Consider the following 18,004-nt stretch of genomic DNA (forward strand, 5'->3'; position numbering starts at 1 on the left):
AGCTGCCGGCCGGGGCTCCTCGCCGGTGGGGGCCGCGCCAGGCTCACAGGAGCTTTATTTCCCCCTCAAAGTTTTGCTTTGGGATTTTGTAGCAAAACGGTGTCGCAGTGAGGGTCTCTTTTTTCTTTCTTTCTTTTTTCTTTTTTTTTTAATCGTCGCTTGTTTTAACGGCAGTGCAGGAATGCTAATCGTTCTGGGTCTGTATAAAGCCATCGCTCTAGCGCCAAAATTAAACGCAGAGCTTTCAGTGAGGGACTGCGTGAGATACTTGTGTGGAGTAGCTTGCGTCTCCATCTGCACAGTTCCTCTTGCAACTTGTAGTTTGTTGTTTTAATGTTTCATATAGATTCTGTTAAGGCTTTGGGGGAATTCTATTACGAGGTCTCTATTTATATTTTTCTAGTGCTACTGTGGCTTTTTATGTCGTTTAGTATATTAAAGTTTTGTTATTGCTGAAACTTACTGCATTCACTTTATTCTGTTTAAATCCTAATGAAATTCTTGGAATCTTTGAGATAACCTGGTGCTTCATATCACAGCTGTAGCATCCACACTGTATATATAAACTGTAGAGATAGTTTTTTGACTGTGGAAGGCGTATAGCTTCTTGACTTGCAGGAGAAAACGCTGTCTGTGACCTCAGTAATCAATAAAGCACCTGGCTTTAAGAATGTTGCTTGCATCACACTGTTAATGTTGCCAAAAACAGGTTCTAAAGTGGGAGTGCAAGAAAGGTGAATTAGTTCTCATGTGTGTTCCAATATTTAAGCCTTAAAAAGTAACTTTAAGGAATGATTTCAAGATTTCATTAATTATTGTGGACTTTTAAAAGTGGATATGACTAAAATATTTATGGCACATTTTTTATGAACATGAATGCCAATTGGCAACCTGACTTGGTTCTCAGGTGGCACAAAAAATGAATATYTGCCTGTGATGGTCAAATTCAACATTATGTGCTTGCTTCTAATGTTTGGAGAAATGTCAGTAAAATAAAACCAGCAGAGAAATTAGGCATTTTTAAAACAGGTAAGGAAAAATTAGAGTAGACTTAAAATTAAAACAGAACCAGAAAGCAGAGAACATAASAGCAAGAAAGAAGAGGAAGCATCAGAAAAGTATTCTGGGAAAAAAGTTTAACAGAAGTTTATGTCTACAGGCATTGTGCATGTCTTCCAAGTATCAGAAAGACATTGCAGATGGGGAGGTTGAGATCATTAAATTGAAAGTGAGCAGGGTGTAAAATCAGAGTTATCTAGTTTWATCTGCCTGGAGCTGCACCTTTGCAGCTCCTGAAAGCTGTAACTCTAGTAGCCTCAAGGACAGAACAGTTTTAGTTTTACATAGGCATGGCTATTCTAGAAAAACTGAACAAGTATTTACGTGGAGAGTTAACTTGTGAGTTATATGGTTGTTTGCACTATTATTACAGTGAATAAAACAACCTTTATGTCTTTGTTTGTAGTAAATCAAAGAATAGCTACAAACTGAAGGGTTGCTAACCAGAATACTGTTTCATTTCTTGATTTTGTTGAACAAGATGAGAAATCCTCGCAAATAGTGGAATGGTATCTGAAGTGAATTTGGCTTCAGTCAATACTGAAATTCAGTGAATATTGAAAGGTGTTGTTCATGAGGATAAGAATACCATACATGAGCTTTGCCAGAACCAATGGGTAACTTCCAGAAGGAAGATGTAATGGGTATTTATTTTCCATCCTTGATGAGTTTTTTGGATTTGTTTTTTGTCATCTAATAGTAGGGTCAAGGGCAGTTTTAGGGGATTTTATTGTGAAACAGATGCCAGTAAGCTTGACTTCTCTTAATAAATGTTATCAAGAGGACATGAGCTAGCAGCTTTCTGACCTGGAAACTGACTTGAACTTTTGGACTCTTTAACTGCTTGTGGTACTAGTAGGTGGAATGAGAAATTAAATTCCCCTCCAGCTCACCCACGAAAATAAACCRGTCTCTGTAAGCTTTAGTGTTTACTTGGTTTGGAACCTATTGAAAATTCCTAATTTTCTTTGGCTAGTGTTTTTGTTTATATAATACCCTAAAATGTACTCCTTAGCTTGGTCTGCTTTTTGCACATCTCTGTATGTTTTTTTTTTCTATTTCTCTTGAATTGCACAAGTCATTCATTATATCTGTATCCAGTCCTTAGAGTCCAGACTGTTTCTCACAAACTTGCAGTCTCTATTTTATGTACATATTTTTAGAAGTAAAATTGTAGTGTATTAGGAACCTTACCCACTAAATTCTATTTGTATTCATTGCAGCTGTCTGCTGGGTTTGCACTACTTTTGCCATATAGAGCCATAATTAAAGAGGGAGCTATAATCTTGCATTTCATAAGGGATCAAGTCAAAAATTCTTTTAAAAAAATACCTCTTCAAAATTGAACTACATTCTTTAATGGTGTCTAGTCCTTACATTGAAGTGCTTGAGCTTCCTTTATTATTATTTGTGTGCWTTGATCTATCTGAATGATTATTGATCAGTAGATATATTTATCATCAGAGTAAAGTTTAGTTATTTTGCTCCTGTTGGGATTAGATAATCATCAATATAAAATAATTAAGCCTTCTCAGTCAATTATTTCTACTTTGTGTGAATCCTGATTCRTCTGTTTACATAATATTGAATATAGTTCTAGTTTGCACAATACTGGAAAGGAATTTAAAATTCCTATGTGAAAGAAACTGTAAAAATATTGTAGTCTCTTAGCATTTTTCAAGATCACTGGAGGGAAGGGGGTAAAGTTGTTACCTCTAATATTAAAGTAATTGAGTAAGAATGCAGTCAGGCAAAACAGTTGCTCCCTGTGTCATTCAGATATATGGAAATGTTGCAACTCTTCTGCAAAATTTTGTAGATTTCTTACCTTCCTGTGATAATTTATTACTCCAAGACTTAGGCTAGTTTAACAATAACAAAACCTAAAAAATTGTAAAACACATCACTACATTTATTTTTAACACTGCTTTTAATTAATCTTCCTTCTACCCCTCCCCTCCCCAGGGACAATTAAGTGAGAGCATGGACCATGGAGGACTTGGCCAATATGACCTGTAAGTTGCTGCTAGAAAATGTTCTGTACCATTCATGCCAACTACATATAATCTCTAATTATATCGACGTTTGTTAAGTTACATAGAAAATTTTGTTATTCTTGTTCAATTTTGATTTGTTTCTAGTTGTTACACTATTTCTTCACATTAAAATTCATGAACTRTATCTTGAAATAAAATAATAAAAAAAATATGGCAAAACTTGCTGTTGTCTTTTAATCCTTGTTTCTCCTAACGTATCTGTTGTAGTTGACTAATATTTGCAATATGAATGTAATGCACAGTCTGCAGATCACTATGTTCTGTCCGTTTTATAAAGGCTCCAGCTGCAAATTTGTGTGGCAGAAGCAGATGAGAAGTAATTCAGAAGTTCTGATAGAAGCTCATGGGATGGCTACCTTTATTTCATTTAAAGTTTTCTAGACTGTTTCAGTGTACCACATTGTGAGAAGAAAGTATTGATGCAGTTTAAACAGTTCAGTAATGTTTATTTTAGCAGGATCAATCTGTTACCATCACTTTGTATTTTGCAGAACTGTAGCATAATTTAGAAGCATCATTAAATTATAGTTTAGTCTTTACGGCATGCTCAGAGTGTGAGACAGCTTTATGTTGCMGCTTTTTCTGCAAAATGCTTGCATTACAAAAGCCTTACCGTAACTAGGACTGCTRAATGTGATTTAAACAAACATGATAACCTTGCTTTTACCTGAGCTCTTRCAGAAATCGCCTAAGCTAGTTTGAGGCTTTGGTCCTTGAAATTTATTTCTGTTTTAATACAGAGACTTATTATGCATTAAAAATGGAGGAATCTGAAGGAAATCTTAATAGTCTAAATCGCAATAATTTACAAATGATCTTTTCTGTGCAAGTTGTYACTTACTGCTTTGCACCACACACCTAATGAAAATTTTTGATGCTAGGAATTCACCAAATCTCCAAAGCAGTCGTTCAATTATGCCAGATGTACTATRTGCTTTTCGGACAGTAATTTGCTTGCTTACTTTCTCTTGATCACTTCTGAGCATCAGGTAGTCTTATATTCTTGTCTCAATTTTATTCAGTGGCATGGAACATTGTGAAAAATTTGAGATTTCAGAAACTAGTGTAAACAGAGGTCCAGAAAAGATCCGACCGGAGTGCTTTGAGTTACTACGCGTGCTTGGCAAAGGTGGCTATGGAAAGGTAAGGAATTTTTTTCTACTGAGGTAAATCTGTTAYGCTGAAGGTGGCGAGAGTGCTGCCTTTGGCAAGATCTCATCTTCCCATCCTGCATTTAGAAAAAATTCTGCCGGGAGGTAACCACCAGGCTATGAAGGTGGTGCTTTGAGAGAGAKGTTGGCTGTGTGGTGGGTGGTTCAGAGCAAGATCCCTGGCAGAGCCTCACCACCAGGTGGCAGTAGGACTGCTACTGTAAAATACCCCAAATTCTGTTTTGGAAAATTAACTGTTCCCCTCCAGGCAGCTTTGCATTTGTAGGTGATGTCTTTGTTTTTAACTTCCGATGACAAACACAGTTTATAATATATGATTGCTTTTGTATTGGTGTTGCATAGGTATTTCAAGTACGAAAAGTAACTGGAGCAAATACGGGAAAAATTTTTGCCATGAAAGTTCTTAAAAAGGTAACATAAGTACTCATGTTTCACTGCTATCTGAATCCAAAAAAATCCCAATCCCCTTCAGCTGCTGTATCTATCTTATTATATAGTATACCTAAAATCAGAATCATATCTAGGATGTTTACAGTTGTTTTCATATCCAGGGACAATTATAATTGATCTTTTACTAAACTGTCTCTGTAGTTCTTAACAGTTAATCTTGCTACATACCTCTGAAGGTACATTCCAACCTAAATTATTGTATGATTCTGTGAAATAAATAAAGAATTAATCTTTGGTAAGAAACCAGTGAGCATGTTTTTTATATTTCATGATGAGTTCTTTTGTTTGTTTTTGGTTTTTCTTTTTTACTGTGGTGCTGACTCATATGTAGTGTTGTGATTGAGTAAACTTGGAAGTAAATTTAAAAGTTTGCTTTTTTTAAGCGTGTTCTTGTGGTCACATATCTCTGCCTTTTTGTAGGCAATGATTGTAAGGAACGCAAAAGATACAGCTCATACAAAAGCCGAGCGGAATATACTGGAGGAAGTGAAACATCCCTTCATCGTAGACTTAATTTACGCCTTTCAGACTGGTGGAAAACTCTACCTCATCCTTGAGTATCTCAGTGGTCAGTATGTTAAATTTTTACCTGCTTCTTGGTATCTTACATAGCCAAGAGTTTGGATTTCTTAATCTACTTAAGATGCCAGGCAACTTTGGGGATATTCTTTTAAAATATAAAATAGGTTGGCGTTAAAAATATATAGAATAATTTAAAATTTCTGGTTCAGTGAAGTTGTATTAATCATTAAAAATGTTTTTCATGATGGTACAGGAAAAGAAGGTTTTTAATCCCTCTTATTCTATTAGGTATAAGTCCTGTATGTTAGCACTTGGAAAGATGCTATGCAGTCTTACTGCTTACCTGAAGTTGTAGTCCTTGCAAGTTCTTTGTGAAACAAGAAACCGTTATCTTTCTTTCACAGATAGGAAAACTGAAACAAATTGAAGCAATTTGGTCAAGCTATAAAAAGGGGAAAACAGATACAAAACCACTTACATTTGCCAATATGCTCTTTTGATTTTCTTTGGCATCTCTTTAGGTAGATATTCTGTTATTCTCATGTTTCCTAATTCTTTGTGAAATGACTTCCTGTAGAGTGGAACTGAATACTAGGTGCTTATAGCTTTTCTGGAAAACAGATTTTTGAATGACTAAAAATGAGCACTTTTAATAGAGCATATTTTGCCTTTTTTCTCATGACAGGAGGAGAACTATTTATGCAGTTAGAGAGAGAAGGGATATTTATGGAAGACACAGCTTGGTACGTGAAACAAACTATATTTTGGTAAATTAATGTAGTTTTTTTGAATGCTTAAACTGTTTGTTCTGACTTGGGAGACTAATTCTTCATTCATGTGAGAGTCTCATGAAAAGAGCAGTTAACTGGGTTTTGTGAAGATGTATGCACTCTGTACTTACCAGTTTGTGCAGACATAACTACAGGCTAGAAGAGTGTTTTGTTGCTGGTTGAAGTGTGAAGCTGTATTTCATATGGTTTATACATGTGCTTATGATGAAGGATGTGTTTCAGATACTGGTGAAAAGACTGTGAAAGATCTGGGTTGTCTGTGTTTTGTGGGTAGGGGATTTGTTTTGTTTATTTTAACACACACACAATTTTCCCGGGCAATTACAGATTTTTTAGAATCGCTGTATTGGCTGTATGTATTCTTCTCATGATCAGTGTGTGAAGTAATAAAGATGCTTTTTATAGTGCATGAGAAATAGTGATATTTTATGTAAAACTACATAAAGTATAGGCTCCTTGATTATCCTTTGCACAGCTGAATACAGTTGTATCTTTTCACAGCATGTGTTGATAGTTTCTTAGAAATAATGTGTGTATGAGATTGTAATCCTGTTCTGCAGATAGCACTCTGAGTGCTGCCAGTTACCTTTTTAGCTTCATTTTTTTCCTTCAACTTTGCCATCTCTTGTGAGAGAGGTTGGAGGAACTTTTTTTAATACAGATTAAAGCATGTTTTAACCACTGACTAGTAAATTAAGTTTCATGATAGGGTATCTACTGAATAGATAAACCTAATGGCGTAATTTTGTAGTTCATCTTGGAGTCTGTATGCCTTTTGGCATACCAGGCTCAAAGGCATCATTGTTTCTCTACTTTATTCTCTCGTACAGATTTAATGATACTTTCAAGGAATCATTGTTATGTACATAATAATCTTAGTGCATAAGGTGCTTTGCGTGGTAGAATGTGTCTGATTGTGTGGCGTACTTTTTCCTTCAGCTTTTACTTGGCAGAAATCTCAATGGCCCTGGGACACTTGCATCAAAAAGGAATCATCTATCGTGATCTGAAGCCAGAAAATATCATGCTTAATCATCAAGGTAGAAATATAACAACAGTTTTATGTTTCCAGTCATGTGAAAATCCTTTTTCAGAGGTCACAACAGTTCACTTGTATATGAATTTCCTTAGAGCAATGACATGTCCCTTATCGCTCTTGGTATAACTGAATAACTGCCAAGGCTAATTGCTTGTCCTTAAAGAGTGCTGCTTCAGATTTAATACAAAGAATCTAGTAAGTTCCAAGTTCCATGTGTATAGTGCAAGCACTTTTTGAATGGTTGACTTAGTAATGTGACACTTCTGAAATTTGTTAAAGCATTATTTTGTTGGGTCATTATGAAGTACTTAAACATCTGTATCTTCACTGTCAAATGTGTGGTGTGTTAGAAATAGAGATAAATAAAGACATTAGTTAGGGAAAAGGCAAAATATGTAGGATGCCAAGTTACCTATAGCTGAAGTGACTTATCTAGTTGTTGACACTTTACCTGACAGTAGTAACTCGTAAGCATGCTGCTGCATTGATTACATCGCACTATCTACTCTGGCAGTCTGTACCATCTAGTAGTTTTGTGTTGTCTTAAACAACTTTTTTTTTACTTTAGTGTATCTCTTTGTACTGAAAAATTTCAAGGTACTTTTCCAATTTTTCAGAAGTTGTTCTCCAGATTTTGACTCAAGCAGTAAGATTCAGTAACCTGCTTCCTCATCTGAACAGTGCTCTACATTCTTTGATTAAAGAACAGACATTTAGACATACAGACATTCATCTGTATGGAGCAGATTTTGGTAGTTGCTTCCTTGTTTCTCTTTGCCCAAGTGGCAACACTTTCTTATACAGAGATAATGCAGCTGTTTCAAGTGTAATCACCTGATTCTGTTTTATGACTGTATTGCTGCGTCAGTACATTGAAGATGTCTAGAGGTAGTTCAGATTTGTTGCAGATCCATATTAAAAATTCGTATTTTTTTAATGTTGCTTGTATAAATGTCAAAATTTTGGCACATTCTAGATTTTATTTGTTTAATTTCAGGTCATGTAAAATTGACTGACTTCGGATTATGTAAAGAATCTATTCACGATGGAACAGTCACGCACACATTCTGTGGAACAATTGAATACATGTGAGCTGCATGATGAAACAGAAAAGTATTAATCTGGTCTGGGGGTAATGGCTGAATTTTACCTTTTTTTAACTGGTGATTCATATGTTCAGTCATTTATAGAAATCTTAAACGATAAATGAGGCTTGCTTTGAAAAGTAGCAGTCAGAGATAGTATTAATCTTGTTAAAAATACTTTTGTATTTTTAATTTTTCCTATTACAGGGCCCCTGAAATCTTGATGAGGAGTGGGCATAATCGTGCTGTGGACTGGTGGAGTTTGGGGGCATTAATGTATGACATGCTGACTGGAGCAGTAGGTGCACAGTTATAATTGCATGTATTTCTCTTCCTAGCTTTTAAAGTTGTCTGCATTCTAATTCAGATGCATGTATAAATAAGTATGTGCCTGTACAGATGCAAGTAAGAAGTATAACTAAAACATGGCTATACTTACTTGGTGAGAGCCATGAGCTGCTCCTGTGACCAGAACAATTATTTGGAAGTCCCATTATTTTTTTTTTCCGCTTATAAATTACTGAAATGATTCTGTATACACAAGTAAGAAAGCTGAACAAGTCCTATTTTTCCTCCCATTACAATGGTGCTTTCTAGCCTCCTTTCACTGGGGAGAACAGAAAGAAAACAATTGACAAGATTCTCAAGTGTAAACTCAACTTGCCTCCCTACCTCACACAAGAAGCCAGAGATCTGCTTAAAAAGGTAGATTTTAATGACTGTCAGTACTACATCTGTATGTAGAAAATAGAAGCATAATGAGATTACTGTGGCTTTTCAGTCCATGATTTTTTTTTTTTTTTTTTTGCTAATTATCAAGTTGGTCTTGGTTTTGCATGGTAAAGAAAGTGATTTTCTGTGAAAATACAGTGGTTTTCTAATTAATGCAGAGTTTCTGATTCTTCTGTATTCATTCTGCATACTATTCATTCAAATTATGATTCGTGTCAGTAATCGACTATTCATAATGGCATAACTATTTCAATAATTTTCTTTCCTTGTTATATCATGTTACATCTCATTAAGCTGCTAAAAAGAAATGCTGCCTCACGTCTAGGAGCTGGTCCTGGAGATGCTGGAGAAGTTCAGGTAACTCTTGCTTAACTTTTCTTCATAACCTCCTTGGAAAAACTCCATTCTTCTCCTTAGCTGAGAGGGTACATCAACAGACATTGTATCTGTCTTGACAAGTAATGAGCAAAAAGGCAGCCATACTTGACAATTAGTCAAAATGTGAATCCTTCAACATTGAAGAAAGAGTGGCTGTCTTACCTATTTGATGATTTGAGAAATGGAAAATAACTTCTTTAACTTTGTATTCCAGTTGTYCTTTCTTGCTAGCCCCACAATGCTGAATTGCGGGTTGGCCATATATTAGAGTGATACCATGCTAGTAGTCTGATGAAAAACCTGTTAGTCCTTGTATTTAGTGCAGCTGTTTCAAGGGAAAAATCAGTTAGTTTGCATTCAGTGTTGCCTAGTTCTCATTGTTTCCAGCAGAATGTTCTTTGGGATGACTTTAACAGGCTACTATACAGCTCCTTTTACTCCACTGTTGTGATAATTTGTCATTGATTCAGTATTCTTACGTTATTTTTAGATATCTGGCAAAATACTTATTTTTTGAACTATAAACATATATCAGCTGGCTTTTTCTAATGCTTTTTGAGGAAAACATGRTAGGTTCATGTGTTTTGTAAGAGGGATGGCATCAATTTTTAGCTACTATTCTGCTAYGGCTACAGAATATATTACACTTGACCCATATGGTCAAAAAACACCATAGTGAGGGCCTGAAAAGAATGTGCTTATTATTTTTTCACTCTTGCTTTAACTTGCTTTTCTTGTTAATATTTAACRAAAATATTTGCATTTTATTTCTAGAAGATCGTTGTTAACTCAGATTTCTGTGAGTTGTATCCAGAAGGCTGATTGTGACCCTGTGCTATTGCTAACTTTTTTAGGCTCACCCGTTCTTCAGACACATTAACTGGGATGAGCTATTGGCACGGAAGGTGGAACCTCCTTTTAAACCCYTATTGGTATGTACTCAGAATGCTGAGAGATGTCCCTTGCGTGCCCTTTAGGAAAGGTCTCAAACAATGTAGTATCTTAGAAACTTTCCCTCTGACAAACTGTGATGTGCCATTGCTTTCTGGTAGTTTAGCTAGTTAGATGCATCAACTTAGCTTACTGGTTTTCAGATTCACTGTCAAATCAAAGAGAGAAACTACTTGATGCAGGGTGTGTTTTCTTTCTTTCTTTCTTTCTTTCTTTCTTTCTTTTTTTTTTTTTTTGAACTGATACTAGTATCAACAGTTCTATTTTTGAGAAATAAAAATACCTCCCTTTGTAAAGATTCTACACAGTATGAAACATTGGCTGTCGTGATCATGCTGTTCTTGTCTTACTCCTCTGTAGTTGTTGTACACGTTAGTCACTGGAATAGAATGTTGGGTTTTTTTAATTTATTAATGTGAGAATGGTAGCAAACTCAGCTAAGAGCTATTTTATCCTTCCATTCATCCTTTTGGAGGGAGGAAGTTCTATGTTAGTTTTAATTCCTCCTACTGCTAAAACATAGATTAGACAGATTTGGAAGTGCAGTTATTTCTGTATTTCTGCTACTAAATACAGCACACASAGTCATATTAATTGAAACTAAAATGATAAACAGTTGCTAAGTGAAAGAAAATTAAGTCGCCTAATTAAGCATCCTGGATATTTGTGTATTAATATTCAAAATRCATCTAGTGTGTTACAGGCAATAACTTAAGTTTACCTCAAACTAGTGATATGGTGGATATGCCTGTTTTATTCTATCTTATGTTTTGACAGTGTGGGGTATTTGTCTTTTATCTTTTTTTCTTTTTTCTGGGTACAGTTAGCTACAACTGCAGTGGGTATTGCTATCCAGATAGTTTCTGATTTCTACTAAAAAATCTCACTTTAAACTGACTTATGTACCATTAATATTGAGCATACTACAGCCTGGGGGTTCCTACCCTTTTTCCTCCTCCTTTTTTTGACTAACATTCAGAATGACATAAAAGGCTTTCCAAACCAACTATCTGAAGATAGTTTCCCCCCCACCCCCGTTTTTAGCAAATTTTATAAAAGCTACTCGTACAAACCAGCTGATTCTTAAAAAAGTTATTGCATGGTTGCATGAAGGCCTCCACAAATGAAGGTATATTGCCTTTTCRGTTACACTTAAGATGAGAGACAGGATCTTGGAATGATGTCTGTTGTTCTTTAAGTTAATTAAACAATATTCTTAGTAAATTATTCCAGTGTTACTGTCTGTCCCTAACAGTATAAATACTTCTGCATCTGCAAAAATGAGATGAGATTGTCTGGAGAGAGAAGCTTCAGAAATCAACAGATGCAAGTGTTCTATACTGGTTATGACCAGGTTTAAACTTGCAGTGAAGCGAGCAATGTATTTCTAAGTGTTTTTGTTTGTAATTTGAGATTTTTTTTTTAAGGCATCTTTTTAATTTATCTTCCTTTTTGATCCATAATTGTTGCCCCTCCCCCTTGCCTTTATTTCTCAGTGTCAGTGCCCATAGTGACCTCCCACTGGCAGCGACAGGATTCCGACACCACTCCAGGGTTTTACTACCGCAGAGCTCTGCCAAAAACCTATGGAATGAACTCCATCCAGAGGCTTCACTGATCACCGCTAAGCCATTTGGTTGATATCTGTAATATAAACCCTTAATCATTTTGTTTTTGCAAAGCAATCTGAAGAGGATGTGAGCCAGTTTGATTCAAAGTTTACACGTCAGACACCTGTTGATAGCCCAGATGACTCTACTCTCAGTGAAAGTGCCAACCAGGTCTTTCTGGTAAGTGAACCAAGGACAAGTGTCTAATGACTCTGGAGAAGTATGTAGTGTTATTTGGAAACAGTAGGGCATTTCAGGTAAATTAATTCTCTTGAGTCTTACCACCTGATACTTGAAACAAACCATCATACTTTTAAAAAGATACATTGCAGCAGGTTTGAAGTGTTTGGGGGCTTGGAATATGTTTTGGTGGGTTACTGCTGAGGTTTTCTTTGTACAGATAACTTGAACAACAAACTGTCCATTTCCCGAAATGTGAGCAGTCTAATTCAAAATGGCATTAAGAACCCTGGACATATGATTGCTTTTCATAGATGTGCARAGAGGAAAATGTCCATTCTGTAGCTAAAAACTAATTTGAGCATTTCTGTGGGGATCTGTGTTCTGAGTAGAAATATCTGGGGGTGAAAAGATACTCAGGTGAGGAGTATCCTCTGTTTGCTTTAGGAAGTGAAAAGAAGTTCATGTGTCTATGCCTACTCTCCTTTTCATAAGTTTCATTCCCTGTTTAATGATGGGTGTAACTGCATAAGTGATCATAAATGTAAATCTTGCCTAAAAGTGACAGTGCATTTATTCCTGTTTTGCAGGGTTTTACATATGTGGCTCCATCTGTACTTGAAAGTGTAAAAGAGAAATTTTCTTTTGAACCAAAAATTCGATCACCTCGCAGATTCATAGGTAGCCCTAGGACACCAGTCAGGTATCCTTTTTATTTATTTTTTTGTTTTGGCAAGTTGTTGAGAAATATCTGCACTAAAAATAAGAAGTGTGGTCTTCTCAGTAATTCCATCATTTCCATTAGAAGTGCAGCATAATCCAGTTTTATAAACTATATTAATAGAGACAAATTTATGGTGGCTGGCAGCACAAGAAGTATTAATTTGCCAGCTATGCAACACTGGCACAGCCTCACAGTCTGGTGACTTTGGCATACCATTCCTCTAAAACTGTTCCAGAATATCCTAAGTGTTTTTGTGGTGCTAAAGAGTTGTGTTAGTAAAAAAAATTCTGTCTGCACTGATCTAGAGATATATTATGCTAACTATTCAGATGAAAGAATTTAACTTTACAAGGAAACTTGGTAGAAGCTAGACTTGGAAATTGTGTCTCAAACTTCTGGAAGTGGAAGTAAGAAATAAATGTCTTACTATAGGCATTTGAGTTCAGCTTCTTGCAGAATGAAGAACATACCTTGGTGCTGTGTATATCTTTCTCTCTGATTTTTATTTTTCTTATTTTAAAGCCCTGTAAAGTTCTCCCCTGGGGAATTCTGGGGAAGAGGTGCTTCTGCCAGCGCATCAAATACTCAGACACCTGTGGAATATCCAATGGAGACAAGTGGAATAGAACAAATGGATGTGACAGTCTGTGGAGAGGCCTCAGCACCACTTCCAATCCGACAACCAAACTCTGGGCCATATAAAAAACAAGCTTTTCCCATGATTTCCAAACGACCAGAGCACTTGCGCATGAATCTATGACAACACAATTTTTTTAAGCCTTTAAAGGTGGAAAACAAAGAATGGACGTAAGCCCTCTTGAAGTTGAAGTGTGAGGGCTTATATGGTTTACTTTTAAAAAGTGACAGTATCAAAGAGTCAGTCATTGCACAGAGCGACTTGGAAAGCAAAGAAAAATGGATTTTTTTCTGTCAATCAATGGTGCATAAAAAAACTTTAGAAAATGGTATTGCAGAACTCTAGGCACATCATCTAATTGATTCGCAGTGACATCTTCTCACCTTATCGAGGATTTTTCAGCTTGATAGCTTAAAACTGACAGTATTAAGGGTCAGGATGTTGCTTCAGAATCACTGGTGTAGTTATGAATGTGTCACGGAGGGTTAGCCCTTTCACTAGGCAAAGTATGAAATGCCTAAACGCTTGCGTCGGAGGAATAATTAGCATGCAAGCTTGGTAAAGCTGTTTCCTACAATGGGGTGGAATCAAAGATGAAAGATAAACTTAATTGGTATTTCACATTCAAAACCTAATGAGTTTTTTTATACATATATAAATATATATTTTTCAAATAGATTTTTTGATTCAGCTCATTATGGAAAGTATCCCAAAATTAAAAATGCAAAATAATTGGTTGCTGTGAAGAAAATAAGGACTCTGGTTCTGATTCTTCTCCTGGTGAAACAAAAAAATCAGTAAGTGAATCACTGTTACAAATGTGGCAATGTGGGGTGGGAGAGAACTGTTTCACTTGCTTACCCGGCTGAAATATCTGTTACTGCAAATACAAGTGGATCTAATCAAATGGCAATGCTGCTATGTTCTAGGCTTAACTGGAAGCCGTGGGCTCACATACATGTCCTGCTTATTTCATCCTTGTTCTCAGCAGACATTTCACTGGGAAACATCACCTTTGTATATGCCAGTCATTTAGATGGAGACAGCTGAATATGTTCAGATTCTTACTCATATAAAAGGTCAGGAAAAAGTGCATCAGAAAACAAGGTCAGTAGCTGTGGAGCAGATACTACCACAAGAAACATCTATAAGTTCTACACAGTACAAGCAAGTAAATCTTTTTGAAATCAATGGGTAAGAATTTGAGGGAATTTTTGGCAAATAAAATTTTGCTTATGGGAGTTCCCTGCCATTATACATTTCTAAATTAATCAAAAAAATTTTTTTCCTATGCTGGGGAAATAAATTTGCTGATTGTATGAGGGGGAAAAAAGTGTTAAATGGCCTTTCAGTGAATGTCTTCCACAGTGGGTCAGAACTTTAGCAACTTAATTTAGGAAACATGTTAAGGACACTATTTATGTTTTTGAAATTGTCACAATCTGTACAAATGACTTACAGRTACAAAGAATAAAATAAAGGTAACGTTACCTTACTTAAATACTTCCTGCCTTAAAGAAAGCATTTCCATGAACATAGCTGGTGAAAGGGTTAATATCTGCAGAGCTTTACACTAGTTAGAGTGAGTGTATGGTGTGTGCGTGTGTGTGTATATGATCATGCAACTGCATACAAGTCCTGTCACTTTTTGCCTGCCACACGTTGCATTATCTTTAGTCAAACTGTGCAAAGTCTACTTCTAGTGTTTCACAACRGTAGGGATCTTTTACAGATTCTGCTTACTCTGTGTGTACCGAATCTTTTTGAGCCATAGGATCCAAGCCATAAAACTCTAAGGACGTTGAATCTAATCAGAGTGCTGTTTTCTAAAATTTGCTAGCCAGAAGGATTCAGTGATACCTTGTTGGTACTAACAAAGAAACAACAAAAAGATATTTATGACTGAATAAGAAATCAATGTTTTTTCTTCCTGGTAAGCCTGTTAAAGACTTTCTTTTTTAGTTTTATAAGGAAGATCAAGTTACYGTATAGTGACGTAGATTGTACTGGGAATGTGCCATTTTTTTATTTGGTAACAGCACCACCAGTGACATGTTGTGAAACTAAAATCATAATACTCACACCTGTATGTATTATGTAGGTTTACAAGTAGGCAACACCTCAAGCAGTGTCTGCTCTGTGCTACTTGTTAACATAGGTTTCCTAACATGTTTACTGAGTATAGAGGAACTTTAAATTTTTTTTATTTTTTTTGGGGGGGGAGGGTGCGGGGAGCAGAACAATCTCTCTTGGTCCTAGTTACAGCTAACAGTTGCTCTTCGGTTTGCTGGATATAATTGTCCAGTAGAGTTGGTTTAGTATGGCTGGCAAGAATGGCAAGAGTTGTTTGTCTGAGTTCACTGCTTAATTATATATACAGTTTATCATACTTAAAAGTAAACTTCATGTACAATTAATGTTTCATCCCATGGATTATAAGTTGAATTCCCTGCCATAACTGTGAAACTTYTGGAGTGTGACTCAGACAGCAAGCACACACTATGCAATATGGTTTATCCTGTATTTATTTGTAAAAATATCAGACATAGATCCTTTCTATATATATAATAGTGTCAAAGTTACTAGTCATGAACTAAGGGGAGTAGAGTTCTAGCTCCTGTCTGGCTATTTCAGATAAGTGCAGAATGCATTGAATATTGGAGAGCTTAACAAGTGCTTTCTTTTGTTCATTTAAAAATGTCTTAAATTTTTCATTAGAGTATAGAATCTTATTTTTTTTATTTTGTACAAGCTGCGCTTTTTTAATTATAATCACTGAAAAATTCACTATAATTTGATTTTATAGGATTTTTGTAGCATTACAAAAATACAGTAAAACTGAGGTTAATACCTGCTGTGGCTAACCATATAAAAGTATTAAACTTGAACAAAGTCATATTTTTTTTTACTAGATGTTAAATAGGGGAATATTTAGTTCTGCAGGTCATTATCACAGAAGGCTTATAGGKCAGCTGTGTTACCAGCAGTTTTCCTTTTCCCATTTGATGCAGAAAATATTCCAGTATAAGATACTCAATTTCATCATTTTTCTCTGTGGGAGTGATGCATACATTTGATGCCATTTGTGTACTAAATTGTAATTTTGGGAACGCTGGAATAATTCCTACCAAGACTGTCTTAATTGTGCCATCTGACATTTGAATGTCATCCTGGTATTAGCTCATAATAAAAGATAAAAATAAATGAGTCAATTGTTCTCTTGAATATCCCTTTTTTTTTCTTGCTATCCAAAAGCTGAGCTGCTGGAGAACATGTAATATTTATGTCCACTCTAACTATATAGATGGATGTTTACTTGGAATCTGTTCTTTAATATTAACTCCCAAATTGCTCTCAGTATTAATTGAAAAGTGCATCAAACATGGAGGGAGACTACAGTTGGTTTTTTGGGGCAGCTGCTTGGGGGTTTTTTGAATTCTGTCTCTGCAGCAGTATGCTGAAAAGCAGGATAGTAGGCATTTCATTTTTCCAGTTTACAGAGACTAACCCTTACTCCTTATTACAGGAAGGGGTTGAGGAAGAGGAGAAGTTTTTAAGATCAAGACAAATTACTTAAATAWTTTTCCTGCAGTTTCATGATGATTTACTGTATGCAGTACAGACTGTTCTCTTCTAGATTATCTTGACTTAATAGGTGTCTTCAAGAAACAAACTTGAGCTGCCTTTGTAGAAGTAAAGGTAATGCCCTTTGCCTTTCAGTTTATTGGAGTTTAAATATACTTGACTGCAGAATGAAGTAATGTGAATAGCAACTAAATGCAAATTTAAACATCTGCTAAACTGTTTTTTTTTTGGGGGGGGGGGGAGAGAGGTAGAAACTAGTTAAGCTCTGAGTATAACTGTGGTTCTAAATCACTGACAACTTTGAAGGAAAAGGGAGGGAGGAGAAAAACCACATAGAAATTGCAACCTGACTGATACTAGTTCTAATCAGCCTGTGTTACCAAGGGCTGGTACCTTCAGCTAGGTTCCTCAGCTCTTCGAGTGGCTCTTGATTGCAGTCTGACATCCTCTTCTCTGTTCTGTCTCCTGCAGAGTCAGACATGCTGGGTGTCTGTGAGTCTGTGTGTGTGGAAAGCAGGGCAGCTACCCTGGACTGAGGGGGCTTGATGAGGAAGAGTTGCATCTTAATAGCGTGATGCTGGCAAGCGGATCAGAGAGGATGTCATTCATGGATGTAAGTTACTTTTTTCCTCTCAGTAATTAAGATGAGAATGACTTGTTTYGTTTATAAAGTATGTATTGTTTCATTTATAAAGTATATATTTAAACTGATTGATCAAAATCTCTTCTAGTCCTTTGGGTGTTTTTAAATAAACTGTGCTTGATACTATCACTAGGCTTGGGTAGTTTTCAATGGATCTTGAAGCAAATTCATCAACAGGGAGAAATACTGAAAGGCAAAGAGTTCCCTGACCCTACCCCTGACCCAGCCAGGTAGCTCTCTGGGGGCGCGGGGGGGCTAGCTCCCGGAGGCTCCCTGCAGGCTCCTGCTTGCAAACACAGCATTCATGCAAAAGCTGCTTTTGTTGGCCTTTTGCCCAAATRCGAATGCACAGTGCCAAGACTCTTAACATCTCTTGCACTCACCAGATG

At 36.1% G+C, this 18,004-nt stretch overlaps 1 protein-coding gene across 1 annotated transcript in view; it reads left to right on the plus strand.

Annotated features, from left to right (window-relative positions):
- Positions 1 to 17,744, plus strand: part of RPS6KB1 (ribosomal protein S6 kinase B1) — an 18,261-nt gene extending 517 nt beyond the window's left edge. Inside the window, exons 2-16 of the mRNA XM_085301353.1 lie at positions 3,025 to 3,074; positions 4,139 to 4,259; positions 4,631 to 4,699; positions 5,159 to 5,306; positions 5,946 to 6,003; positions 6,991 to 7,091; positions 8,088 to 8,178; positions 8,383 to 8,473; positions 8,773 to 8,880; positions 9,202 to 9,264; positions 10,140 to 10,217; positions 11,919 to 12,026; positions 12,617 to 12,729; positions 13,273 to 17,086; positions 17,444 to 17,744. Of these exons, the coding sequence (XP_085157479.1) occupies positions 3,025 to 3,074; positions 4,139 to 4,259; positions 4,631 to 4,699; positions 5,159 to 5,306; positions 5,946 to 6,003; positions 6,991 to 7,091; positions 8,088 to 8,178; positions 8,383 to 8,473; positions 8,773 to 8,880; positions 9,202 to 9,264; positions 10,140 to 10,217; positions 11,919 to 12,026; positions 12,617 to 12,729; positions 13,273 to 13,510 (1,437 nt within the window). The 3' untranslated portion in view covers positions 13,511 to 17,086; positions 17,444 to 17,744. The remainder of the gene's footprint in view (positions 1 to 3,024; positions 3,075 to 4,138; positions 4,260 to 4,630; positions 4,700 to 5,158; positions 5,307 to 5,945; positions 6,004 to 6,990; positions 7,092 to 8,087; positions 8,179 to 8,382; positions 8,474 to 8,772; positions 8,881 to 9,201; positions 9,265 to 10,139; positions 10,218 to 11,918; positions 12,027 to 12,616; positions 12,730 to 13,272; positions 17,087 to 17,443) is intronic.
- The last annotated feature ends 260 nt before the right edge of the window (positions 17,745 to 18,004 follow it).

This window comes from Rhea americana, unplaced genomic scaffold, assembly GCF_003343005.1.
Source record: "Rhea americana isolate MKP2758 unplaced genomic scaffold, rheAme1 scaffold_175, whole genome shotgun sequence".
NCBI lineage: Eukaryota > Metazoa > Chordata > Aves > Rheiformes > Rheidae > Rhea > Rhea americana.